The sequence below is a fragment of the Staurois parvus genome, unplaced genomic scaffold (assembly GCF_062004578.1).
Source record: "Staurois parvus isolate SC_StPar_1 unplaced genomic scaffold, SC_StPar_1.0 ptg000267l, whole genome shotgun sequence".
NCBI lineage: Eukaryota > Metazoa > Chordata > Amphibia > Anura > Ranidae > Staurois > Staurois parvus.
In genome coordinates this window covers 1,962,674-1,990,643 of record NW_028318063.1, presented here as the reverse complement: position 1 = coordinate 1,990,643, position 27,970 = coordinate 1,962,674, and the positions used below count along the sequence as shown (strand labels likewise).

General features: G+C 40.3%; 1 protein-coding gene across 30 annotated transcripts in view; it reads right to left on the bottom strand.

The window, feature by feature from the left end:
- Positions 1 to 27,970, bottom strand: part of GPHN (gephyrin) — a 591,738-nt gene that overhangs the window by 363,719 nt on the left and 200,049 nt on the right. For all 30 annotated transcript variants that reach the window (XM_089681455.1, XM_089681470.1, XM_089681459.1 and 27 more), the window contains exon 3: positions 5,044 to 5,101. In XM_089681455.1, the coding sequence (XP_089537581.1) occupies positions 5,044 to 5,101 (58 nt within the window). The remainder of the gene's footprint in view (positions 1 to 5,043; positions 5,102 to 27,970) is intronic.

Here is a 27,970-nt window from a genome sequence, read left to right as displayed (position 1 = left end):
AGCAGCCCCTTCATGAAGAAAAAATCTTTAAGCCTTTAGGTCCGCTTTAAAATCTGTTTTGGAAACTGATAAAATGTAATTTTGCTATTTAAACACACTGGAGGTACATACAGTTAGGTCCATATATATTTGGACACAGGCACAATTTTCATACTTTTGGCTCTGTATGCCACCAGAATGAATTAAAATGAAACAATCCAAATTAATTTGAAGTGCAGACTTTCAGCTTTAATTCAAGGGGTTGAACATAAATATCAAGTACAAATTTTAGGAACTGCAACCAAATGTACTCAAATGTAATTGGACAAATGAATATAAATATTAAATAAAATTCCTTTCTGATGCTTGGCCAGGCTTTAATTGCAGCTGTCTTCAGTTGTTCTTTGTTTGTGGGTCTTTCTGCGTTCAGTTTTGCCTTCAGCAAGTGAAATGAGTGTCTTTCACTTGTCTGGATGTTGTGAATGGGTTTTTCTTTACCATAGAGAGGATCCTGCAATCATCCACCACTGTTGTCTTCCGTAGACGTCCAATCCTTTTTTTGTTGCTGAGCTCACCAGTGCATTCTTCTTTCCTCGGAATGTACCAAACTGTTGATTTGGCCATTCCTGATGCTGCTGCTATCTCTCTGATGGATTTGTGTTGTTTTTGAAACCTTACAATGGCCTGTTTCACTTGCATGGACAGCTCCTTTGAGCGCATGATGTAGGTTCACAGCAATAGATTCCAAATGCAAATACCAAACTTAGAATCAACTGCAGACCTTTTACCTGCTTAATTGATGAAGAAATAACGGAGGAGTAGCCCACACCTGGCCATGAAACAGCTTTTGATTCAATTGTCCAATTACTTTTGGTCCCTTGAAAAAGGGGGATGGCTACTCTTAAGAGCTGTAATTCCTACACCCTTCCTCCAACTTGGATGTACCCTCAAATTAAACCTAAGAGTGTACACTTTCAGCCCATATCCATTATATAACTATAGCCTGAATGTTTAAAGTAAATACCTGAAAAAAACTAAAATTGTGCCTGTGTCCAAATATATATGGACCTAACTGTATATTGACAAAACTAGATGAAGATCATTCTGCCTGGTAGTTTAAAAAGTCTATAGAGTTTTTATGTTTATTTGAAACACCTACGCCTGCAATCCTGGACAGCCAACTGAGACAATTTTGTACAGGTCTCTGACAGAAATACCACTCAAGAGGAGACTTTCATCTTTCTTTTTCAAGACTAGAAAATTGTCATCAAGATAAGGCCAATTGTTACTCAAAACACATGCACACATTCATATTCACATTATCACATGGCCCTAACACGCATTGCCACAATGCACACCAACTTGCGCTACTTGCCTTGTTGTGATATGGTGCCATTTCTTCTGAATGGCACCCCAACACACCTTGTTGAAGGACGTGAGGTGCAGCGCAGTACAACACATAGATACATATTAACATGAGTTGCTGTGCAGAATGCTGCCAGAAAAGGTGAAGGTCCATTTTGTGGATTGTCGATGTGCACTGCCATCACATTTGTTTTGAATGTGCTGTCCAACATTAAAGTTGCCTGCAATGCATCCTAGAGCTTAAAGCGGAGTTTCAGCAAGAATAAAAGTCAGCAGCTACAAAAACTGTAGCTGCTGACTCTTAAAATACAGACACTTACCTGTCCCTCGGTCCAGCGGTGTCCTCACCACCGCTGGTTTCACCGGCCGTCTTTTCTTTCTGGCAGTGGTATCTTCAGTGTGGGCACCCGTCTGTGACGGCTTGTGACTTTACAGCCGGGTGCCCACTGCGCTTTATGAATGACCCCGTAGTTTTCTGGGACCCGTCACGTGTCCCACAAGAATACAGGGAGGGAGGGGGAGAACAACTTCCGCTTCCGATCACCTAGGGGAGCAAAGGCTTAAAGCAGAACTTCCCCTTTTGGGTGGCGCTCCGCTTTAAGTGTGCACCAAGCCTTAAGAAGTGAACAGAGGCAGATTTTCTTTTGTAACTTTAGAGCAGCAGAGGGAGGAATAGATGAATGAAGTTGCTTAATTATAATACATCTGTGTTACAGTCTGTCTCATTCCTCCTGTTTAGCATTGCGTTGCTGCTGTGCGACAGAAGGGCTATTATGTCTTTTATAAGGCTGAAATAAGGGCAGAAATGCTCAGGTAGGCCAGATGTAGTATGAAACACCCATGAGAAACCCATAGTTTGCATAAAAGAAAAACATATTAGAAAGCCAAAATAGAGGGCAATGTTACACATCTTATTTAAGACTATATACCATTGCAACTGCAAACAATCATTTGCATTTTTCTCAAACATCAACCATTTTAACATTTCGTTCATTCATCTGTTTGGGCAGAATCATCTGTGTAAGTTGTTCTTGGTATTTTTGTCTGTGGAAAAAAAAAGATACAGCTGGACTTGATGAGGACCACATTTCTGCAAAGCCAACACAGGTTGTGGCCTAGAGAGACAGGGCTGCTAGAGGCAGCACAAAGCTTCTCACAAATCATATGGAAAACCATAAGTATCACCTTCCCATGTATAACGAAACGTTTTAGACTGCTTCCCTGCCTTGCAGTGCAATCCTACTAGGTTCTTGTTGCTAACTCACCACTGTGTACCTACACTTCATCATCTCTGGGTCTGCAAACCTAGGATCAAATTGCTAGCAGAGTAGAAGCAGAGCTCTGCTCTGCACGTCTAATTGTTACCTCTAAGGGTCTTTTCACATGGGCTTTCTAACCAGATGTACCTGACTTTTTTCAGGTAGAGCTGATTGGAAGCTTCAAGTGGGTCTATGGGCAGGCTGATGTAAATGGAGTGAAGTCTGTTTATACCCGCCTTTCTCCGAGCCTGGCAAGGTCTGGAAAAAAAAATGAAAAGGACTGCATCCTATTCCAATGTTCCAGACCTAAATGTGAAGAATCAGAAGAATCAGTGGTAGCCTGATGTAAACGGCCGATGTAAAAAGTCTGTTTACATTCAAACACCCAAAGATGGAATCACGGGTCCGTCCCTGTTTGCTGCCAAAATGCGGACACAAACCGAATGGGCGCAGATAAGAAAAATTTTTTAAAAAGACATCCATCCTACTTAGCTATGATTCATCAGGCGTTATGCTCATTGACCCACTGCTAAACGGAGCAAAGCAGCTCTGTGTGAAATGGCTATAAGCAGTCATACAGGGTTGACAAACAGTCTTTTTTAAACTTTTCTCTACCCAAAACCTCAGAGTGTGTCAGGAGAAAAAACGAGGAAGCCCTGGCAAATGTGCCAATGCCCAATATGCAAAAATGTGCGCATGCGCATAGGCGGAAAGCATGTAATAGCGCACTCCTGTGCGCGAAAGCACACCGACACACGCAGGGCGCGATAATTGCCAAAACTCAGTGGCCTTTATAAGGAATGCAGCTCTGCACAATAATTTCTGGATTATCGTTAGCCCCCTGTTCCTGTGTATACTGCTGATTACCCGTTACCGACCCGGCTTGACCCTGACCTTGCTTTGGCTTTCCTCCTGGCTCTCTACCCTGGCTTGATCCTGACCTCGCTCCTGTCTGCTGCTTTGTGTATGACCCCAGCTGGATCCTGACCTTGCTCCTGGCTGCTGTCAGCAGCTCTGGCTACTGACCACTCTACTCATCCACCGGGATCCACGTGTCCTCTGGAGAAACTCCTCCTGCATCTGGAGCACCCATGGGTTCCATCTCATTAGTCATCACCAAGCAACAATACCACTGGCAACCTGTGCTTTTTTGGGAACTGCACCTCCTGTTACCACCTCCAGGGGCACACTGCACTTAGCCGTAAGGGAAGCACTCTCTCTATTCCAGCCTCCAGTCAGGTATGTGATAGCATGTCTTTAATGTTATCTGACCTTGAAATTCTGGCGCTAAAACTGGCCATATGTACAGTGTATAGATTTTTTTTTATTCAGGCTACAGTCTGAATGGAAAAGAACTATGATCCCTTCATCCACACTGCACATCAAGGATAAATTAATCTCACACTGCAGCTATTGAACTGGCACTACCAGCTGTCAAAATAACCAAACAGAACTTATTTGGATGCAGATGCTGTTCAACAATTTTCCGAGTGGCACCTTTGACTTCTCAATTGAGTAGTGTTGTGCAGGACAACCCATCGAGCAAAAGTGGGTTCATTAGGAGATGGATGAAATTTGCCGTGCATTGACAGCTTAAAGCAGAATTCCAGGTAAATCCCAACTAGTCTTATAAATGCTCCTTCCCGCTCCTAACACGTATACTAACTAACCTATGTAAAAAAAATGCATATACTTTCCGATTTTTAGCTCGTTCTAGATTGGTCACGTGAGCCTCTATCCCATTTCTGGACCTAATCAGTGGTAGCTGCATAGGAATGAAAAGAGCGTCCAACAGCAGCTGTGAAAGCCGGGAATGATGATGTCACCAATAGGCTCCCATAGTGAAGCCGTTGTCAGCAGTCCCTTCCACCCCCTGCAGTGGCCACTGGATCATGTAACCGGACCGGAACAGACTGAAAATAGGTACGTACTTACAACTTTTTTTACACAAGTTAATTAGTATTGGTGTTAGGAGGCTGGAAGGAACATCTTTAAGACTTTAAGGCTTTAGCTGTAATTCTACTTTAAAAGGTAACCAGTCAGAAGATGGCATAAAACATTTAACCAAAGAGGCAGAAAGTATAAATCCGGCTTTGGTATCATTCAATTGTAGAGTCAAGGAGCAAAGGACAAAACAAATACTATTTGAAATTTTCTGAAGAAGCCCAAATGACTATGAAATGTCATCACAATAATAGGATGGGTAGGAGAAAGGAGCAAATAAAATACAAAATGGCAACAGCCATAGTAGGCAAACAGTTATTTGCTGTTCAAGTTAATCATGTCAAACTAATCATTGAGAGAGAGTCACTGCACATTTGTAGTTTACTACTTGTATGTAAGTTCCCTTTGTTTCAGAATGGAAAAGAGAGACAACTATTACAATAGTTTAAGATAATAATGCATATTATTACTTTAATTAGGATTAGTTATACCATACCTTAATATCTTCTATTTCATCTGGCACAATTTTATACGCAGATATAGTCCCGCCCAATCTAAAATTGGAGACATAAATCTCATTACTTTTTACATTCAGGAGAGGTGATAAATATTTTTGTATATAATCACATGAAATATATTCTTGTGCCTAACAGGGTAGTAAGTGCAAAGAAGTACACTTTAGGCCTTTGTTTAGTTAGGCAAAGAGCAAGATGCACTGTGCATGTCTGTATGTCAATCAATTTGAAAACACTTTAAATTAGTTTAATAACAATCAAGTTATAACATTGGACCAGATATAAATGATTATTGCACATCACTGCTCTTTGAGAAAAGTCATTAAACAAGAGCCTACATAATATTTCTCATGCATTGTTGTTTTATTCTATTATTGAGGAATATTAGAACAACCTCATGAAATAAATGCTTAATCAAATATGAAAAAGTCAGAAAATAAAACAATTCTCAAAAACAATATAACTCAGCATACTGTATGTATCTGAATAATAGAACGATCAGCCACAACATTATCACATCACACCATAACCTGTTCAGAAATGGACTCCACTAGACCTCCAAAGGTATACTGTGATATCAGACAACAAGCCGCAAGTAGCAAATTCTTTAAAGTGTTACTAAACCCAGGACCCTGCATTCACTATATCTGGTCTCCCACAGTACACAGAACATGGTTATTTATTAATTATTTTAGTAAATATAAACAACATCTTCACTATATCCACCCACATTCAGATGCCATTGTAATGAGATAACCAATGTTATTCACTTTACCTGTCAGTGGTCACAATGGTATGGCTGTTTGATGTATTTCAGCTATTATCTGTTAAAATCGGGACTCTTAAAACCATAGTTAAAGTGCTACTAAGCCCAGGACCCTGCATTCACTATATCTGGTCTCCCACAGTACACAGAACATGGAAGTGCAATTATTTTAGTAAATATAAACTGCTAAATACCTTTTCTCATCAGGAGTTAGAGCAGTCTTGTGCCTTCAGTAGCGCACTGGTTAAAGCTTGTAAGAGTTTTCTTTCTGCTCTAGGAGGATGTGAAACCCCTGACCTTCTATCTGGATAGTGCGGATTGGCCCTGTGCTGATCATATGAACTCTCCCAAGAAAAGGAAACAAAAAAATCTCTCTAGCAATACACACCAAACTGAGCATGTGCCTGTGACTACAGATTCAGTCTGTATCAGGGGGTCATTTCAACAAGAGGAGGGGCAAAGAAGAAAGCCTTTTTACACAATGCAGAGGATTAACCCCTTAGATTCCACAGTGATTATATCAAGCATGCTTTACTTAAAAAAAATGAAATGAAAAAATGCTGCGCTACATAAACCATTACTAAAAAACAAAGTGCAAAATTTTTTAATAATAATTATTAGAAAAAAAATGGTAGTAGAAAAAATATTAATATTGAAATAGAAATATAGATGTATGAATATATATATATATATATATATATATATATATATAAATAATAACAAGAAAATAAAAATATATAAAAATGAAAAAATATTTTAAGTATGAATCAAATGAAAGTCAATCGAAAATCAAGTTAAATCAATAAAGTGTTCATTCAGTGAACCCTCCTTTGGATAATGAAAATATGTTCATCTGTCATCAATTACTGTGCCAAAACATCCTCCACCATATATCTGCTCACCTCACGCAGTGTGACCTCACATTATAGCAGCAATTTTCTGTCCGATGTCTGCCCAATTTCATTTAAATTTACCGTCAACTATGTAGTGCAAGGGCCTGCCTAATTGGATACAACTGAAAGTGTTGTTTAGATTTGACCTCATATTATATGGTTTTTGGAAAATCTAAAGCAAAAATCTCAAGAAAATTGTATAATGTATGGACAGCCTTAGAGTGGAGACTGTGAGCCAGGTCTTCTCATCCGACATCATTGCCTGACCTCACAAATGTGCTTCTGGAAGAATGGTCAAACATTCCCATAGACACACTCCTAAACCTTGTGGACGGCCTTCTCAGAAGAGTTGAAGCTGTTATAGCTGCAAAGGGCAGTCCAGCTCAATATTGAACCCTACGGGCTAAGACTGGGATGCCATTAAAGTTCATGTGCATGTAAAGGCAGGCGTCCAATACTTTTGGCAACATAGTGTATATTTCAGAATACCTTAAATTTGTTTGATCAGTAATTAAGTTAAATGTAAGTAAAAGATAGAAATACAAAATCACAAAACGTGAGAAAAAAACTACAATGAGCAGTAGATAAATGAATTTATCCTTATCAAATACAGTACACATATAAAGAGATAGAAACATCTGGAAAAAAATATACAAGTAGCTGGCAAATAATGGGAAACAAAGCAAAAAGCATTTTAGTTTTAAAGTAGATGTAAACTTTTTTTTTCCCTAAAGCACTTTATATCAAACAAATGCACATCTACAATTTGTTGGATCTTAGTGCTGGCGATCTGAAGCCATCTCTTTGGAATAACTACCTGTCTACATGCACACGCTCATAAAACAGTTGCATGCCAATTCTCAGGAGGAATTTTCTTGTGGTAACAATGCTGGACAACGTCTGCATCATTTGTGTTGAACATGGCCACTTGCGGTCTCTCTCTGAAGCCCATGTGTCAGCGTATCAACAAAGAACAAGGACCTTCGTGTCTGGATTACCAGTTATTTTATTGAGAGCCGCATAATTGAATATATTGAAAATTACTTAAGAAATCACCTTGACATGGTATAGTTTAAATAAGAAGTTTATATAAGATTTTATTGATCAGGTTTTTCTTAAACTTTAAAGTATAAAAAAAGGAAAAACTTTTTTTTGATTGAATGAAGAGAGGGATTAGAACACTTGTTTTAGGTATTTATTTCCATCTGTGTGCCCGTTATGCTGGCCATAGATGGTTAGAATCTTGGCCGGTTCAGCAAGAAGCGGCCGAGATTAGAACAGTGTATGGGCAGGCTGAATGTCAGGAAAAGTCTCATCATTGGAGGAGAGCAGGCTAAATTTCCAGCATAGCTAGAGACCTGGCCAAAGTGTGTTCTGTTTAGTGTGCTCAGTTTTTAAAAGGAAAGCAGATGGACCAACAGGAGCACCAGGGATTTCACAAAAAGGAAGCAATACAGAGAACAGAATACTTTTTCATACAAGAACATGGTGTAGCAGACACATATCAGAAATATGCAATATTGGGTTTACTCTTTAGGTGATAGGTGTTGGGGATTGCGAATGAAGAATAGTGAAAAGATATTTTTTTTTGAGTGGGAAAATATTAAAACCCCTATCTGGTTTTTACTGCTATCTGGGCTGCATTAGATATATTTTTACATCATTTACAGTCTCAGGGACAATGGTTTAACAAGACAGGAAGTGAGGGAAAATGTGCAACCTAAACACAGCCAAGAAAAAAAAAATTATTGTGAAAGGGTTTCCAGACTTCTTCTACTTTGCTAAAGAAAAAAAAAAAGCGGTCCAACAGACAGGTGGGAAACTGCAACAAAACACTAGCAGGCCCACATAATAAAAGTAAACATCAGAATCACTGTTTGGATTTAAATATCCAAGTACAAGAGAATAAGTTAATAACTACTACCTATGTTAAAGCGACAGATCGAAATGGGTATATTCTTCGATCCAGTTACCATCATCCTTCATGGTTGAATGGTGTACCCAAAAGACAGTTTCAACGTATTAGGTGTAATTGCTAAAATTTGACTGATTTATATGAACAAGCTACCATCTTGAAATCTAGATTCCTTGAAAAAGGTTGTGTTGAGAAAGATCTCGATAAAGTCATACACCAAGTTGGTAGTATGGACAGGGATAGACTAGTACAAGTACAAGAACTGGGGGCTAATACAAACACTAGCAGATTTAGTTAGTCCTTGATTACAGGTTTTTCTAGTCTATGTTTTGCTATCAAAAACATTTTTTAAAAACACTGGGCAGTGTTAAAAAGTGACAGTGTGTTAGGTCCATCGCTTCCAGACCAACCGATTGTGATCTATAAAGGAGCACCATCATTACAACATAAAGAGGATCCTCATATTATAGACTAAGAGTATTTCTTTATTCATTCAATGAAGGGTTTTTACTCATGTCGTAAATGTTTGGTTTGTCAAATCCCTTTGAAGGTAGACACGTGTCCTCATTCTGTCTCATCACACTGGATGAACATATAATGTGGATTCCTTTGTGACATGTTCTTCTAAGTATGTCATTTATTTAATGTCTATGCTATATGTGCGCCTCGCAGATCATATAGGGAACATTAAAAGTGGCTTTAGGGATCAGTGTCTCTAAGCACTATGCTAAGTACTATCAGAAATATCCAAAGGGCACTCACTTTATGGCAACTGAAAAGTATACCCCACACAAGAGGGGTAGCCATATTAGGAGAGTTATCTCTAGATCTGAGACACGCTGGATTTACAATTTGAAAACGTATGTTCCTTTTGGCCATAATGTGGATTGGAATGTGAATTGCTTCATAAACAATAGTTAATAAGCTCATAATAGCTTATTTGCTGGACAATTATATATGTATATGTTAACGGCACTCCTATGTCTGCACAGGTGTGACATATCTTAGATTTTATCACTTTTAAGGGAATTTAAATTTTTAATTCACAGCCTCTCATATATTGGCTTTTTATTATCATGTTTTATTTTGTGGGCATTTTTTTTTAAAAGGTGTCCTGTTACTCCTTTTCCCTTATTGTTATTATGTGTGCCAGTTCTTTTTAGTCTTGTGATGGCATTGCTGGATTTATAGTTGCTTTTTAATTAATTTCATACTACTGGCGGACCGCCATAAGTTACGATTTTGGCTGCAGTTCACTATTTAGCAGCCTTCGGTGTGATGGCCTGTCTTCAGCCCGTCCCCCAGACGACGTCACCTCTGACAAAACGCATCGGCGGGGCTTCTGACATGACGTCATCACACACGTCGTTCGCAATTGGATAGAAATTGATGTCTGACCTGCAGCCAGCCATAGGAACTTCCCACATGAAATCCTTGTATTGCTGGATAAGCCTGCTGATGCCTTTTATCTTGAGTGTCTTTTCCACTTTTTAATACATTTTCACTATTAAGTGACCTCTGGAGGCAACTTCTTATTCTGCACATCATCTGGAAGAGATATTATACTGGATGTGATACTTTCATTTACACAAGCGCTTTCTGACCTGTTTCATGCAGGGGTCATTGTGCTCTGATAAGCAGCCACAGTGTGTTTTCTTCTGAATTGTGGGCTCTCCATCACTAGCTGGGGCTTCCAGTCATCACTTCTGCTCTTTTGGTGGTGTTGTCTAATTAAGAAGAGTTAGTCATCATCACAGGAGCACTCTATTAGGCCTAGCTCAAACTGGCATTGAAATCAGGCTTTGAGGGGCGTTTTTAACACTCCTCAAACACCTATGCAAATGATATTCACATTATGAAAACATGAACCATTAGTGTCGCTTCAAAATTGAAGCCTCATTTCCAGTCAGGAGGAGTTTGAAGCCTTTCAACACCTCCCATTCAAGTCTTTGGTGACACTTCGCAAATGTGCTGGCAGGCGTTTGAAGGGCATTTGCTTTGCGGATACAGAATGTTAATAACATTACATTTTATTATAGTAATTTGTGGTGTGGTTTTAATGCTTGTAAATTGCTTATGAAATGCTTAAAAATTTACATAGGTGCGTTTTTAACCATTTGCTGCCCGCCCTATGGCCGAAGGGCGGGCGTCAAATGTCATCAGCGTTCCGGGTGGACGCCGTATGTCGTCCTCCCGCACATTATTATTATACAGTATCTCAGCGCTGTACATTACAAAGGGGGACAGAACATGTGACAGAACAATACCAATACAATGCAAAACATGAGGGGATCGAGGGCCCTGCTCTTTCGAGCTTACAATCAATCCTGCAGAGCGGCGCAATCTGTCACCGGCCGTGTACCTCGGACATGGCCGATGACAGATCTGAGTATCGGCCCCGTTGCCGGTACCATGTGACCTGCTGTGACCAATCACAGCAGGTCACATGACAGTTGTATACAATGGATGGATTCATTCATGCCATCCATTGTATACTACTGCCTAGCTGTGAATGGTCACAACTAATCACATGCACATGTCATGTGATTAGCTGTGGCCAAATCACAGCTAAGCACAAAAAAAAACAAAAAACCCTGAATGAATCGATGTCATTCAGGTAAATGCCTGCTTATAGCAAAGTAATTCTTTGCTATAAGCAAATTGTGTAAAAAAAAAAAAATACTGATCACTTCCCCAAAGTAGTACAATGTTACTATGTTAACATTGTACTACTTTGGTCATAGTGAAATATGAAAAAAAGTAATCTTAAAAAAAAGAAAAAAAATTTAATAAAAAAAATATATAAATTTTTTTTTTTTTCATACTGTCACCAGTCAGTGTCCCTGATCACCGCCATGCCAGTTATATGATGACGCTGTACTGCACTGTTGACAATATGTAAAAAAAAAAAAAATAGTGAAACTAATTTTTTTAATTTTTGAAATTTCCGAATAAGGACAAAAAAAATACAACTTAAAAAAACTCGCCATGCCTCTTATGAAGTACGTCAGACTGTCTACTTTGCAAAAAGGGGTCATTTGGGGGATACCTGTACTGTTCTGACATTCTTGGACCTCAAGAAATTAGATTGGCTGTCAGTACTTCAGGATTGATCAATATTCAGATCTATACCATAGTTTGTGAACTCTATAACTTTCCTACAAACTAAAAAATACATCCTAATTTGGGTTATTTTCACCAAAGACATGTAGCAGAATACATCTCGGCCTAAATTTATGAAGAACAATTATTTATTTGCAAACTTTTATAAGGTCTTTTTTTGTTAATTTAGCAAAAAATAAAAACCCCAGTGTTGATTAAATACCACCAAAAGAAAGCTCTAGTTGTGTGAAGAAAATGATAAAATTTTAGTTTGGATACAATGTTGTATGACCGCGCAATTGTCATTCAAAGTGTGAGAGCGCTGAAACCTGAAAACTGGCCTGGGCAGGAACGTGTAAAATTGCCCGGTATTGAATTGGTTAATGCTTGTACAAAAAACAGTCTAATGCCCATACTAAGGATCATTAATGCCTGTCTAACACCTATACGAATGCTATAGGAGAGTTTGGTAAGAGTTAGAGATTTAGACAAGTGTGAACAAGCCCTTATTGAACTTTTTGTTATTGTTTTTACACATTGTGTATGTTTCATTTATATAATTCATAATATTAGTTTATTGATGAGAAAACATTTCATTTATTTTTAGCGATGCACTTTTTCCTATTTTCACAGGTATTTTGAGTTTATGTATCTGGACGTATAGTGCTGGCATCTTTCCTTGTATTTACATAAGAGCAGTGTTTTTTTCCTTTTTTTATGTCCACATCATAAAAGAACTAAAGACTGGGGGTAGCCTGTAGCTCAAAGAGCTGCCTGAAAGACATTATGCTCAAAGCTGGCATCAGATGAGGCCTGAGGATCCACTTGGTAAAACTTAAAACATAAAATTGAGGACCAGGTACTCACTGGGCCAAAAGCAGCTTAGGAAGGAGGCTCTGGGCCTCAAAACAACATTTTTCCTTGTGTAAGAGCAAAAAAAAGATCCTTTACAAGAGAAGGCAGTTAGTTTACATACACACCTCAAAGAGCTGATGGCAACAAGGAAGATAACCTTGTGAGTAAGAGTGAAAAGAGGAATATCACTGACTGGTTTAAAAACTGGATTTTGAAGAGCTGAAAGAACTGAATTTAGATCCCAAGGAGTCACTGGTGTTACATGTGAGGTTACATGAGAGGTCAAGCACAACAGTCTTAACCAAGGAATGGGAGAATAGCAGCCTTTGGAACAAAATCACAAGGGCCACCTTAGGACCAAATGTTGATCCAGGCCATGGAGTATTTCTAGGAGTGAAAACCTCTTTCTTCACAACATACAAAGTAAGCTCCCCATGTACAATGTTAAACCCCATGAGCGGCAGACTATTTAGACTCTAACAGATATTGAAAGGCCCCTCGCAAGACCTAGGCTTCAACAGCCATGCCGTCGAAGCCAGCAGCTGTAAAGCAGGATGGTAATCCTGTCCTTGAGAGAAAATATCTGGTCAATCTAGAAGAGGCCACAGAGAGTCTGTCAGGAGCCTCACAAGGTTGGAGTACCACATCCATCTGGGAAAATACAAACAAACAACAAAATATTTGGCATCCACTAGTGGATTCCTGTATCTGGAGATAAACTTGCACAGTTTGGTAATAAACCTGGAGGTCAGGAAGTCCACATCCAATGTCCCCCACCTTATAAAAGGCCTCCTGTAAAGGGACCATTCCCTCAAGTTTAGGCATTGTTGTTTGATACAAACTGCCTGCCAATTAACTGTCCATGACTGGGTTGTGAGCAATGGAGAAGGCTGGAATGTGAAGTTCTGCCCAAGAAAGAATGTTTTCTGCTTTTCATGCTGCAGCAATACTTAAAGTTCCTCCGTGATGCTTAATGTATGTCACTGCGGTGGCACCAATGGACTGAATCAGATGGATCTGCAGTCAAGGGTTAAGGTATTGCAGGGAGACAATCACTGAGAGCTCCAGTATCAAATGATAAAAGATTCTTTAGTGACCATGTCCTCTTCACCATTAGGTTATCTAGGACTCCTCCCCAGTCTGTCTGGTTGGCATCTGCCATAAGAATCTCCCAATGGTTTCCCTGGCTCCAGGGCTGAATTCCTGAGCCTTTAAGTTAGAAAGAATATAGTTTGGGGTATCAGGTGTATCCATTTGCCCAGAGATTGCACTTGTCCAATCCAGGTAGAATGTTGCATTGTATGGGTCTGGAGTGGAACTAATTAATACAGTCAATTAATACAGAGGACAGGCATTCCTCAAGTCTGAAGCCTAGGTTTTTATTGCTGGGGTAAAGGAGTATCCTTCTGCCAGCATTATCCTTAATAAAGTTGTCTGAAGAGGCCCCAGAGAGACGTTCAACATCAAACGACATGCGGAGAAAGCATTTTTTGCTCTGCTCTACTGCAGACCAATATTTTCACTCGGGAAATAAGATGAACAATACCCACTAACTAATCTACACAAAAGTATAATACTGCAGGCATAAGCTTTAAGATCTTGATAACTGAATGGTCAGTAGGAAAGCAGTTGATTCCCTAGACATATGTTTAGTCCAGTCAGCAGCAGGTGCAGGGGTGCCAGTTGGGGGGGGGTTAACCCTCCAGAAGCAAGATTTCTTCTACATACAATTCCTAGACAGAATTTTCCCAACTCTGTGTCTTAAATTGGTCAAATATCATATGATATATATATATATATATTTATTACACACACACACACACACTGTATTACCAAAAGTATGGGGACACCTACCTGAAGATTAATGGCATCCCAGTCTTAGTCCATAGGGTTCAATATTGAGTTGGCCTGCCCTTTGCAGCTATAACAGCTTCAACTCTTCTGGGAAGGCTGTCCACAAGGTTTAGGAATGTGTCTATGGGAATGTGTGACCATTCTTCCAGAAGCGCTTTTGTGAGGTCAGGCACTGCTGTCGGACAAGAAGGCCTGGCTTGCAGTCTCCACTCTAATTCATCCCAAAGGTGTTCTATCAGGTTGAGGTCAGGACTCTGCAGGCCAGTTCCTCCACCCCAAATTCACTCATCCATGTATTTATGGACCTTACTTTGTGCACTGGTGTGTAGTCATGTTGAAATAGGAAGGGGCCATCCCCAAACTGTTCCCTCAAAGGTGAGAGCATGAAATTGTCCAAAACGTCTTGGTATGCTGACTCCTTAAGAGTTCCCTTCACTGGAACTAAGGGGCCAAGCCCAATCTCTGAAAAACAACCCCACACCATAACCCCCCTCCACCAAACTTTACACTTGGCACAATGCAATCAGGCAAGTACTGCTCTCCTGGAAACTGGAAACAAACCCAGAAATATCCATCAGATATGCCAGACAGGGAAGTGTGATTCGTCACTCCAGAGAACACAGAGTCCAGTGGTGGCGTGCTTTACACCACTGCATCTCATGCTTTGCATTGCACTTGGTGATGTAAGGCTTGGACACAGCTGCTCGGCCATGGAAACCCATTCCATGAAGCTCTCTATGCACTGTTGTTGTGCTATTCTGAAGGCCACATAAAGTTTGGAGGTCTTTAGCTATTGACTCTGCAGACAGCTGGCGACTTCTGTTCACTTCAGCATGCGCTGACCCCGCTCTGTCATTTTACGTGGCCTACCACTTCGTGGCTGGGTTGCTGTTGTTCACAGTTGCTTCCACTTTTTTTATAATACCACTAACAGTTGACTGTGGAATATTTAGTAGCAAGGAAATTTCATGGATAGACTTATTGCACAGGTGGCAACGTATTACGGTACCACACTTGAATTCACTGAGCTCCTGAGAGCGACCCATTCTTTCACAAATGTTTGTAGAAGCAGTCTGCATGCCTAGGTGCTTGATTTTATACAACTGTGGCTGTGGAGGTTTTTTCTTTTGTCAATATAGTGTGTGTATGTATATATACAGTATATATATATATATATATATATATATATATATATATTATATACACACACATACATATATACACTGGCCCCTTTGTTAGGTACACCTAGTTGCGGGTTGGACCCCCTTTTGCCATCAGAACTGCCTTAATTCTTAGTGGCATGGATTCAACAAGGTGTTGGAAACATTCCTCAGAGATTGTGGCCCATATTTACATGAGCTACTGTTACCTTTCTAACATCTCGAACCAGTCTGCCCATTCTCTTCTGATATCAACAAGGCATTTTTGTCCACACAACTGCTGCACACTGGATATTTTCTCTTTTTTGGACCATTCTCTGTAAACCTTAGGGATGGCTGTGAGTGAAAATCCTAGTAGATTAGCAGTTTTTTAAATACTCAGACCAGCCCGTCTGGGAACAACAACCATGCTACGTTCAAAGTCCCTTAAATCCCCTTTCTTCCCCATTCTGATGCTCGGTTTGAATTTCAGCAAGTTCTCGTCACCATGTCTAGATGCCTAAATGCATTGAGTTGCTGCCATGTGATTGGCTGATTAGCAATTTGTGTTGCCAAGAAATTGAACAGGTGTACGTAATAAAGTGGCTAATTGAGTTACATGGCTGAAGGTGTTGACACTATCCAAATACGTTGATTGAGTATCTGGTGAGTGCGCAATCTTTACATACTGTATCACCTCATCCACGGATCCAGCCACTGGATTTCTGAAGATCATCTGAGATCTCATTCGCACTTACATTATGGACTGTATTTGTTTTTAGTGTGTAACACCTATTCACGTTACCAGTCACTACTTAGTGAAATTTTTTATCTGCCCTTTGTCACCTATTTATGTGATTTTATTGTATTTTATATCATACATGAGAATATTTGAATATAGTGAGATTTAGTGGATTATTTTAGCGCTGCACCCTGCTTTATTTGATATTTTAATTTGTTTTTCTACTTTTGAACTATATACCGGTACATAAATACATAGACACACACAAAAACAGTACTGTGTGAAACTATTAGGCCATTGAGCAAAAATGTGGTAAAGTGACGATGCTTTAAAAAAAATTTAATTAATAGCTTTTATCAAATAACCTACAAAATCTATAAAGAATCAAATTATTTGCGTGTCTACCTTTTCCTGCTGGTCATATGATTTGGTGTCAAAAACAATAAATGACCCACGCATATGTGACAAACCAATAAAATCAATAAGTGACAATTAATACTGCTGTTCACAGGGTGAAAAACACCATGACAAATTAATATAATCAATCAATAACACAGCGCAAAAATTATATAATAGATACAAAAAAATATTTTGTGATAAAAGTCCACTGTCCCAAAAACAGTGCTGCGATCAAAAAAATCCATGCCAAAACAAAATGTGTTATTAAAATGTTATCACCACACAATGATCCGTGGTCACTTTCCAATATGATCCACACTCGCTAGCTTTGATGGACTCTTAGCTTATAGGGCTTAAGAGTCAACATGGCTTTAAGCTGGTGAGATGTGTTCCCAGGGAAATCCAGGATCGGAATGGAAAAAGGGTCAACTTCCTCAATACTTTCAACAATCCTCATGCAGGCAGAAGAAAAGCAAAAGAGGGGATACTAATAGTGTAATACTGTAACACTCCTTTATTAAAACCAAAGTACATATTGCACTCACATGTTGTAATCAGCCTTAAAATGGTATATGCTCTGTGGCCCACATCAGTACAGCGCTAAACGGCAAAAATGGCTCCGGAGCGCCACTGATAGCGTGCGCTCCACTCACCAGACGTGACATCACAAAGACCTTGCCGGAGCTGGAAATTACATGGACTCCTTCAAGGTGTTCTCATAGACGGAGCATATACCATTTTCAGGATGATTTACTGTTACGCCCTATAAGCTAAGAGTCCATCAAATCTGGTGAATGTGGACTACATTGTAAAGTGATCACAAAGCAATGTGTGGTGATATCATTTTAATCACACATTTCGTTTTGGCATGGATTCTTTTGATTGGAGCACTTAATCGCCGTTTTTGGACAGTGCACTTTATCACAAAACTTTTTTTGTATTTATTATATAATTTGTGCGCTGTTTGATTATATGATTTGGTATGTTCTCTTTTTCCCCGATTCTGGACGGTTCTCAAGGACGCAAAGATAGTCACTGATATAATCAAATCAAGGCCATTGTTTGCATTATTGTACTATGGTGCTGTACCCCTACGCCCCCCCCCCCTTCCCTAAGACTAGACGACAGAAATGATATTTGTCACGGAGCCTCTCAGCACATACCTAACAATCCCTTCCCTGCTCTCTCAACTATACCTGCACACCAATCCCTAGCCCTCCCCTGCTCTCTCTACCATACCTGCACACCAATCCCTACCCCTCCCCTGCTCTCTCTACCACATTTTCATGCTTAACACCTAACCGCCCGGCCTATACCAGATTGACGGCCAGGAGGGACACTAGCCATATGACATCCTGTCAAAATGTCCTGCCATGCAGCGGCGCGATCTGTCACCGGCTGTGTCCACGGGACACAGCCGATGACATATCACTACACCGGCCCTTTGCCAGTGTCATGGGACTGATGTGACCAATCACAGCAGATCATATATCAATTGTATAAAATGGATGGCTTCCTGTCATGCCATCCATTGTATACAATTATGTTGTTAGCTGTGACTGGTCAAGGCAGTCACATGATACAGACAGGGCCAATCACAGCCCATCTGTATCATGTGATCAGCTTTGCCCAATCACAGCTAATCACAACAAAAGACTGAATGAATCAGTTTCATTCAGTAACAATGATGCAAATATCAATGAAATATATTGGTATTAGCAATCATAATGTGTTAAAAAAAAATCCTGATCACTTGCCCAGAGTAGTTCAATGTTACTATGGTAACATTGTATTGCTTTTGTCACAGTGGGCTAAAAAATAAAATCGTAAAAAAAAAAGAAAATATTTAATAAAAAATAAAAATAGAAACATTTGAAAAAAAAAATACAAATTCAATTATTATTATTATTTTCACCAAAGAAATGTAGCAGAATACATTTTGACCTAAATTTATGAAGAAATGTTATTTGTTTTATTTAGCAAAAAATAAAAAGCTCAGTGATGATTAAATACCACCAAAAGAAAGCTCTATTTGTGTGAAAAAAATTATAAAAATTTCATATGGGTACAGTGTTGCATGACTCCGTAATTATCATTCAAAGTGCGACAGCGCTGAAAGCTGAAAATTGGCCTAGGCAGGAAGGGGGTATAAGTGTCCAGTATTGAAGTGGTTAATCTTCCTCTTCACCACCTGTTTTAACCGCATAAATGCAGCACCACCATGCTCAACCGCAGGCAATGCATGTGGTTGTGACACACCCCCATTCACTTAAATGGATCATGTTTGGTGGGGTTACTGCCCTCTAAATGTGACGGGGGATCATTTTTACCACGACATGTGAATGCCCCGTCTGCTGACTTTGCAGTTTAAGGGGGGGTGGTTGAAGGAAAAACACAGTAAAAACAAACAGTTGAGTCTCAAGTCTAAATAAGCTTTTATTTCCTGACTGGTAAAAGAATTGTCCCCAGGATGGGTAGTTAGGGGAAATATCTCTAACAGCAACACAGAAGTCAAAAAAGGAATGGAATACAAAAACTTCTGTTAGCTTTTCATTGCAGCTTGCCTGTTGAGGATTTTCTCTTACTTCCTGACTGGTAAAAAGTCCCCAGGACAGAAGTTTGGGGGGACATCTCTGCAAACGTTACAAAGTTAATCTGGTTGAAAAACAAAAAAAAAAAAAAAGACACTAGTCCATCTAGTTTGAAAAAAAACACACACACACACACACACACACACACAAAACCTCCATATCTAACCTATACCCACAGTTGATCCAGAGGAAAGAGAAAACCCCAATAAAGCAAGATCCAATTTGCTCTAGTAGGGGACGAAAAAATCTTTCCTGATCCCCAAGAGTGAATTTGATATTTCCTGGATCAACTTTACCTATAAATATTACTATCCATCCCGCACGTCCATTTTTCATTTATGGATGAAAAACAGACACACGTGTATTTCTATAGGCTAGCGGATGTAAACGGATGATCTGTTTACATCCGTTAATGTCCGCATTCGTTAACATCTGTTGTTTTGTTTTTTTTTCACGGAAGAAAACCCTATTTTGTAGTGCTGCATCTCTGCACCATGGTGAGCATGAGCCCTAAATCACCTCCAATTTTCCTCCAAAGAGTGCCCCCTTGTCCTCTATGATCACCTTAACCCCTAGACGCTCAGCGCACACAAATATGCGTCCTCTTGGCGTCTGGGCCTTGACGTCGAGCAGCCGCATACTTGGGTACCATTTGAAAATACATATGTGCTGAGAGCGCGTGCCCTGCGCGCTCCCAGCACATATGTCCGTGACTCACGGAAAGGTCCCAATCTCCCCTTGCGAATCATGGTGGTCACATGACCCTAAATCCCCACCCCCAGGCTTCTGAAACCTCTTGAGGAGCCGGTGCAAAGGGTTTAAGGTGAATAACGCTACACAAAGTTCACTCTATGGACCACATAATAATGGAGCCCTAGATATCAGGAGAACTTGACAGAGGTTCTAAAGAAAAAAAAAAAAAAAAAGGGGATCGTATTAACGTATATACATTTTGAAAAGCCATTTCTAAAAATCTCCATTCATTTATTCATGCCAGACAGCTTTAATTGCTCCTCTAATAGCAAACCTAGTATTTGTTTCCTCTTCCCTCCCAAGAGGCAATATGGATAAATGGAACTGCACACAATCCCATTTAGGCCAGTACCATCAAAATCTACATCTTACAGTCAGACCTTTCTAAAAATATATCTAGCCAAAAACCACCTCGCTCAGCCCAAGATGAAAAAGATTATCTTCTAACAGGTGAAGTATAAATATAGAAAGGCTTTCACATCTTCACTTCACAGAGCAATCTGAGGTTCACCAGAACAGTCTTTTGAAGCGCCTGATGGCTGCAAATTGAGATATTCCACGGCAAATCCTCCAGTCTTTTAAATGAGAACTATAGTCCTTTTGGCTCTTCATTTTATATATCATCGTCTGCACTTTATAAATGAAAAATTTACAATTTGTATGTATTCACATAAAGGGTATTCTCTACAAAGACGAATAAATTTGTACTGCTCAGAGTATCCAAGCTTTACATTAGTTGCCAGATTTCAAATCCAATGACAACTGGAATCTGATTTTTTGGTCAGGCAATAGTTCTTTCCCACCATGCTTACAGAACATCGCTATACCAGGCTATATTAGTCTGCAGTGACCATGTAACACTGTGGGATGGCAGCTTTCTATCTTCAAAACATTGTAAAGCTCTAGACAGTTTATTTCGTAATTTGGCTAATTGAGGATCCATGCATGCTGGCCTAAAAAAAAAAAAACACCAGTGCCCTTGGCAAAAAAAAAAAAAGTTCATTTTGAGCGTGTTTTTGTGCTAGCATTTAGGCACATATAGCGTTTTTTTCTAACTAAAGATACTGTGTTGTGTTAAACAATGTAAATACAGTGCAAAAATTGGTGAAATACCAAAAAATATATTTAGCATTTTTTTTTTGCCAGAAAACTGTTCTCAGAAATGCAAAACAGCTTTCTTTTTCTGCCTCTAAACGCTGAGCTTAAAGAAGAACTATAGGTAAAACTTTTTTTTCCATTTTGGACAAAGCAAAGGAGGGTTATAACCAGTCAGATTTTTTTCCCCATCTTTGTTTCATTTGGGAGATTTCTCTTCACTTCCTGTCCCATAGCCAAACAGGAAGTGAGAGGATATCCCTGCAAATTATTTGAATGGCTTGGGGCCCCCCAGGTCATCACTAGTGTCTCCATTGGAAGATTTCTCCTTTATTACTTTTCTGGAGATAACCTAAAATTTGGTATTTTCTTTTGCCTTTAATGATATCCTTCTCAATCTGTCCTTCCAGCCCCATGTCCAATCGCTGGCAAATTCATGCAGGCTCCAGCTCCGCAACATCTCCAAAATACGTTCATTCCTAACCCTGGAAACCACTAAGCAACTCATTCACTCCCTTATTATCTCACAACTCAACTACTGCAACTCCCTCGTCATCGGCCTACCTCACCACAGACTATCCCCGCTTCAGTGTATCCTGAACTCAGCGGCCAGACTCATCCACCTTACCAATCGCTCCGCATCCGCCACCCCCCTCTGTCATTCCCTCCACTGGCTTCCGATTGCCCAACGCATAAAATTCAAACTACTAACATTGACGTACAAAGCTATTCATAATACTGCCCAATACATACTCTTCGCTCCTCACAAGACCTCCTACTCTTCAGTTCCCTGGTCTCTTCCTCCCATGCCCGACTCCAGGATTTCTCCAGGTCTTCCCCCATCCTCTGGAGCTCACTACCCCAATCCATCAGACTGTCACCTACCCTCTTCACCTTTAGGCGCACCCTGAAAACCCATCTCTTCAGGGAAGCCTGCCCCGCCCTCACCTAACAGCCGATCTCCTCCACTCCATCCCCCACAACCATTTCCTCCTGTACCACTATCCCCTCCCTCCTAGATTGTAAGCTCCAAGAAGCAGAGCCCTCGAACCCCTCGTGTATTGTATTGTTACTGTACTGTCTCATGTACTGTCTCCCACTATAATGTACAGCGTTGAGCAAACTTTTTGGCGCTATATATAAATACTGTATAATAATAATGGTAAACAGGACTAATAGAGGATGAATCTCTTTGACCCTAGGTTCACACCTAAGCGTTTTTTCTTGCAGTGTTTTGCATTTTGCAGAAACAAAGTACAGTCCATTTAACATGATTTCCTATGAGACATGTTCACACCTGTGTGTTTTCACCCGATGCGTTTTTTTGGAAAGGGTCAGGGACTTTTTTTAATGCAAAAAATTGCATTTTTGGTTCTATAGACTTCAATGGGAGCACTGCAAAAAAGCATGTATTGCATTTTTGCTGCATTTTGCATTTTAAATCAGCCTAGCAACAAGAAAAAGAAAAAAAAAAGAAAAAACGCAAAACACTTCAAAAACGCAACGCAATGTAGAAACGGCTCAAACGTAATCTGCATAGGTGTAAACTTAACCTAAAGTGGAAATGAACTCAATTTTGTATCTTTTACCTACTTTAATAAGGCCTACTTGGAGGTACTGTAAATATCTCCAAAACGGGCAGCGTTTACTGTAGAAATTTACAGTGTACCGTCCATTGGGAAAGCCGTGCCATGGACAAAATTTTTCTGCACATATGCGCGGGAGTGACATTGGATTGGCCAATCAGATGGCCACAGCTCACGAACCCACAAGGAAGACCGGGTGAAGATGGAAGCCTCGGGGAGCTTCATTTTCAGGTAAGTCTTTCATAATGAGCAAGTATGTGATGCATGCTAGCACATTATGCTATTAACTTGCAGTGAGCTTTTTTTATTTTTTTGTGGTTTACCACCGCTTCAATGGGGGCGCAGAAAGCGATAAAAACTGACAAGCATTCTAATCCCTCTACACTCGATCCAAAATGTAAAAAGTCTTGTCTTTAGTTGTATTTTAAAATATACCTTTAAACATCCTATTCTGCAATGATAGGTACAGTAGTTTTTTAAGCCAGTGTGCGCCGATCATAATAAGTGCTGGACAGAAACTGGAAATGCTGTCCATAATAATTTATTTGGAAAAAAAACTACATCAGAATATCAAAATCTGAAAAGGAATGTTTTCTTTTTAGTTTTGGATAAAGTAGGGAATAGATAAAATCCCTGTCATTTTATTTCTTTCCTTCTGTCTTTCATTGGGAGGATTGCCTAAGGAGCATGACAACAGAAATCTTCAAAATAATAGAAATCTCCCCTGATAACTGTCACCAAAAAAAAGTGTCTCCACTCTATTGTTCCAGTGTTTCACTTCATTCAGTTTTGGTGTTCCAACATTTAGGGTCAGCATAGCTTCCCCCCATTTACTATGCTCTGGAGCAATTGCACTTGTAACCCCTATACGTTTTAGCCCAATAAATACAAAAATAACACAGATTCTTTGAGGCTCCTGGGGATGATGGGTATTGAGGTGGTTAGAATTGCTGTTGAATTTATAGGAAGGATGCTTACCTTACTCTGTCACTGCTTACTACAACTAATCTTTTGAGACGATGTAAGGGTTTAGCCACTAGAAGGAGCTGGCCCTTTTTTAATTTGCATGGTGTCCAAACCTCCTATCGGTGGAAGTATACCCCCGCCTAAAGAAATACTGTACTGTGGAAGAAATACTGTATTGTGACTTTTAATGAATCTGGATGACAGGAATTTACTCGATCTACAAATTATCCTATTATCCATGGTTATTCCAGAGATTAAACAGGACTGGTTTAAGGCATAATCACCATATTTCTCTAAATTGTGTTTCTCTATACAGATATATCTTAGAAAGGAAGTGCTTGACCAACTACCTTAAAATTCGCACTTCAGCATAAAGTAATGGCTATACTATGGCATTTAATGCACAGTGGGGGAATTTGAGAACTGTTAAGCTAACATTTCTCAAGAAAAGTAAATATATAGTCAGCTTTCACACAAGCTGAAATATTAATGGGAACATTTATAATATTGCATGATATATTAAATTCAAAGTAGATAGAAACCCTAACTGAATGACATTTAGTTAAAGCAGTGTGTATCATAAGCAAATGCCATTTCTCCATCAGAAGCCCCTTTAACAGGGTGGCAATGCAACAGCAGGAGACTGGGACAGGGACAGAATATTGACACTCTAATGCATAAAATGTCTAAACAAAGATCTTAATGGAAGAACCACCCAGTGTTTTGACACTGCAGATTTGGGTTTACATCTATGTGAAAATAGTAAGTATAAGCGCCTTGATATAAATAAATGTAAGCTGCTGTGCACAAAAAGGTAACCAATATCACCCTAGAACATCAATGTATATATAAAAGAGTGCAGCGCTAAAATGAGCAAAGACAAATAAACATATAAATGCAAAAGTTAAAATGATAATGCGATCCAGAATAAAGTGACTCTTGTGCTCTGATGACTATAGGGTCCGGTATGTGTGCCATAGTGGTGAAGGTAATGCTCACTCACCGGACACGCATGTTATAAGCGCTTTGTGTATAATAATCCAGATATCAGGTAATGGGTAGTCCTCCCTCTAATGTTAGGTAGTGTGAAACTGGTGTGGGTGGTCCTCTTCCTTTAGGGGTCCTCCTATGATCCTGGTGAGTAGTATCCCTCAGGGTGGGCAGACCTTCACTGTACTGCAATGATCTGTCCAGGAAACCGGTTTGTGGGCTAAAGCACTCCCCCAGGGGGTAACAGAGAGACTCCCATAGTGTAGTAGGTATTAAAAATCTTTATTGTGATGCATCAAGGTGAGATAAAACGAGTGATTCCAGACAGAGATCAATGAAGACTAACCGTCTGATATAGTAAGATGGCCGCCGGAGCTCTGACTATAAAAAAGAGGTTTACAATATTCTGGAGGATACAACCACATATGCTATTTTAGCGAAATACTTTTTTCTGCAGCCCCTTGTGTCTCAGACTCCTGCGTTTTTACGAGACACTAAACAGATTTTAAATGACATTAAAAATATATCTGTCACCTCCCATACTTTTTTAGTAATGTCTCTTCGCTGTATAGCAATATAGCACATAAGGATGGGTTAGAAGCAGCAGAATACTATTTGAGAACCTATAGCACTTTAACCACTTCACATGTGGACTTTATTCTAACTTTACTCACCTTTGCCATTAATAACAATTATTTTTGGTTCGATCGCAAATATTATTTGCAGGTAAAAGGTGTAGCAATGGGGGCAAAATTTGCCCCCAGTCTCGCCAACCTTTTCATGGCCTACTGGGAAGAGATGTTGATTTTCTCAAGAGAGTGGCCTGAACTCACTCTTTTATATATACATGGGTTTACATTTACCTTAGGGAGCACTAAGAAATCAGTGTTCCTGTTGTACACAGTACACGAATCAGCCATAACATTATGACCACCCATCTAATATTGAGTAGGTCCTCTTTTTTGCCACCAAAATAGCCCTGACCCGCTGAGGCATGGACTCCACTAGACCTCTGAATGTATGCTGTGGCACTAAACTGTCAGATTCTTTAAGCCTACGACGGCTTGGCTTCTTCTAATTGTGCATTATTATTATTATTATTATTATCCAGTATTTTATATATAGCGCCAACAGTTCGCTCAGCGCTGTACATTACAATGGGGTACAATACATGGGACAGTACAATAACAATACAGTGCAATACACGAGGGGTTCAAGGGCCCTGCTCCTTGGAGCTTACAATCTAGGAGGGAGGGGATAGTGGTACGGGAGGAAAAGCTGTGGGGGATGGAGTGGTAGGACGAGTGGAGATCAGCAGATATGATGAGGGAGAGAATGAGCTGCTTAGTAGTTTCTGGGGTTAGGAATGGGCGTATTTTGGCGATGTTGCGGAGGTGGAGTCTGCATGAGTTTGTTAGCGATTGGACTTGGGGCTGGAAGGATAGATTGGAGTCTAGGATGACACCAAGTACTCTGGCTTGTGGGGTGGGCTTGATGGTGGCATGGTTGGACGTGATGGAGAAGTTGGGCGGGGGTGCGCGGGCTGGGGGGGGGGGGGGGGGGAGACTAGGAGCTTGGTTTTGGAGAGGTTCAGTTTAAGGAAGTGGAGCAACATCCAATCTGATATGTCGTTTAGTAGGCTGGTGATTCGGGCGGAGACTGAAGGGGTGAGGCGAGGGGTCGAGAGATAGATTTGCGTGTCGTCGGCATAGAAGTGGTAGTTGGAGCCGTGAGAGTGTATCAGTTGGCCAAGGGAGGAGGTGTAGATGGAGAAGAGAAGGGGCCCAAGGACAGAGCCTTGAGGGACCCCAACAGAGAGGGGGAGTGGGGGGGAGGTAATAGTGTTATAGGTAACTCATCCTTGTGCCACCTCTTCCCCAGGTAAGCAAAGCACACACACCTGCCCATTCTCATAAACAAAAAAAATTCATCAGACCAGGCCACCTTCTTCCATTGCTCCATAGTCTATTTATATTTTCTATTATCTTTCTATTGGAAGCAGCATTGACTTTTACAGCAATTGGCACTACAGTAGCTCTCTTATTGGATTTGACTACATGGACCGACCTTTGCTCCACACTTGTATCAATGAAATTGTCCGCCCATAACTCTGTTGCCAATTTTCTTTTCTTGGACCACTTTTGGTAGGTCCTGACCACTAGTAAAGGGGTATTCATGGCGCATAAAAGGTTAAGGCCACAGAGCTAAGCTATTGTACAAAACAGCTTGAAAATCCTATTAAAGTCCAAAGAAGACACTCCTATGCCCTGCTTCCAACTTGTGGCTGCTATCCAAGAGTTAGAAGGGAGCACTAGAAACAGAATGCAAACAGAAAAAAAAGAAGCGCCATCTAAGTGCAGCAAACCAACAACTGGCAACTCACATGTTGATAACTGCAACTTGCTTACCAAAAGGGTAAACACAGCTGTCGTCCTGGTCCCAGGATACTGCTGTGCACCAGGCAACCCTCGCTGTGTTTCTGTATGGATATTGTTGCCTGAAGGAAGGAGCATGCATGCTCCGTAATGTGTAGCCACATTCACACACCACTGTGTCCCTGGACTGATGTCACTCCCTCCCCTAAGCTGGCAGTGCACTCCAAGCTGGATTGCAGTACTCTTCCACTTCCTGGCTCTGGCTGCTACAATATCCATACAGAGACACATACAGAGGCAGCTGCCTGATGCACAACAGTATCATGGGAACAAGCAGACAGTGGTGTTTACCCTTTTGGTAAGTGAGTTGCAGTTTTCAACATGTGAGTTGCCAATTTATAAACTTATTAATAAATGTCAGCTTGTTCCCAGGATCCTGTTGCGCACTAGCGCAACAGAATCCTGGGCACAAGCTGACATTTATTATTTAGCTCAGCTGTCTCTGTATGTCTTTAAGTGTCTCTCTATGGATATTGTAGCAGCCAGAGCCAGGAGGTGGAAGAATAATGCAATCCAACTTGGGCGGGAGTGATATCAGTACAGGGACACAGAGCGTTGTGTGAACATGGCTACGGAACATGTGTACTCCTTCCTCAGAGACACAGTGACAGCTGCCTGGTGTACAGCAGGATCCTGGGACCAGTATGACAGCTGTGCTTACCCTTTTGATAAGCGAGTTGCAGTTTTCAACATGTGAGTTGCCAATTTATGGGCTTCATAAAAATTGCTGGTTTACTGCACTTAGATGGTGTTTCCCTTTTTCTGCTTAGGTCCTGACCACTGTAGACCGGTAACATCCCACAAAAGCTGATGTTTTGGAGTTGCTC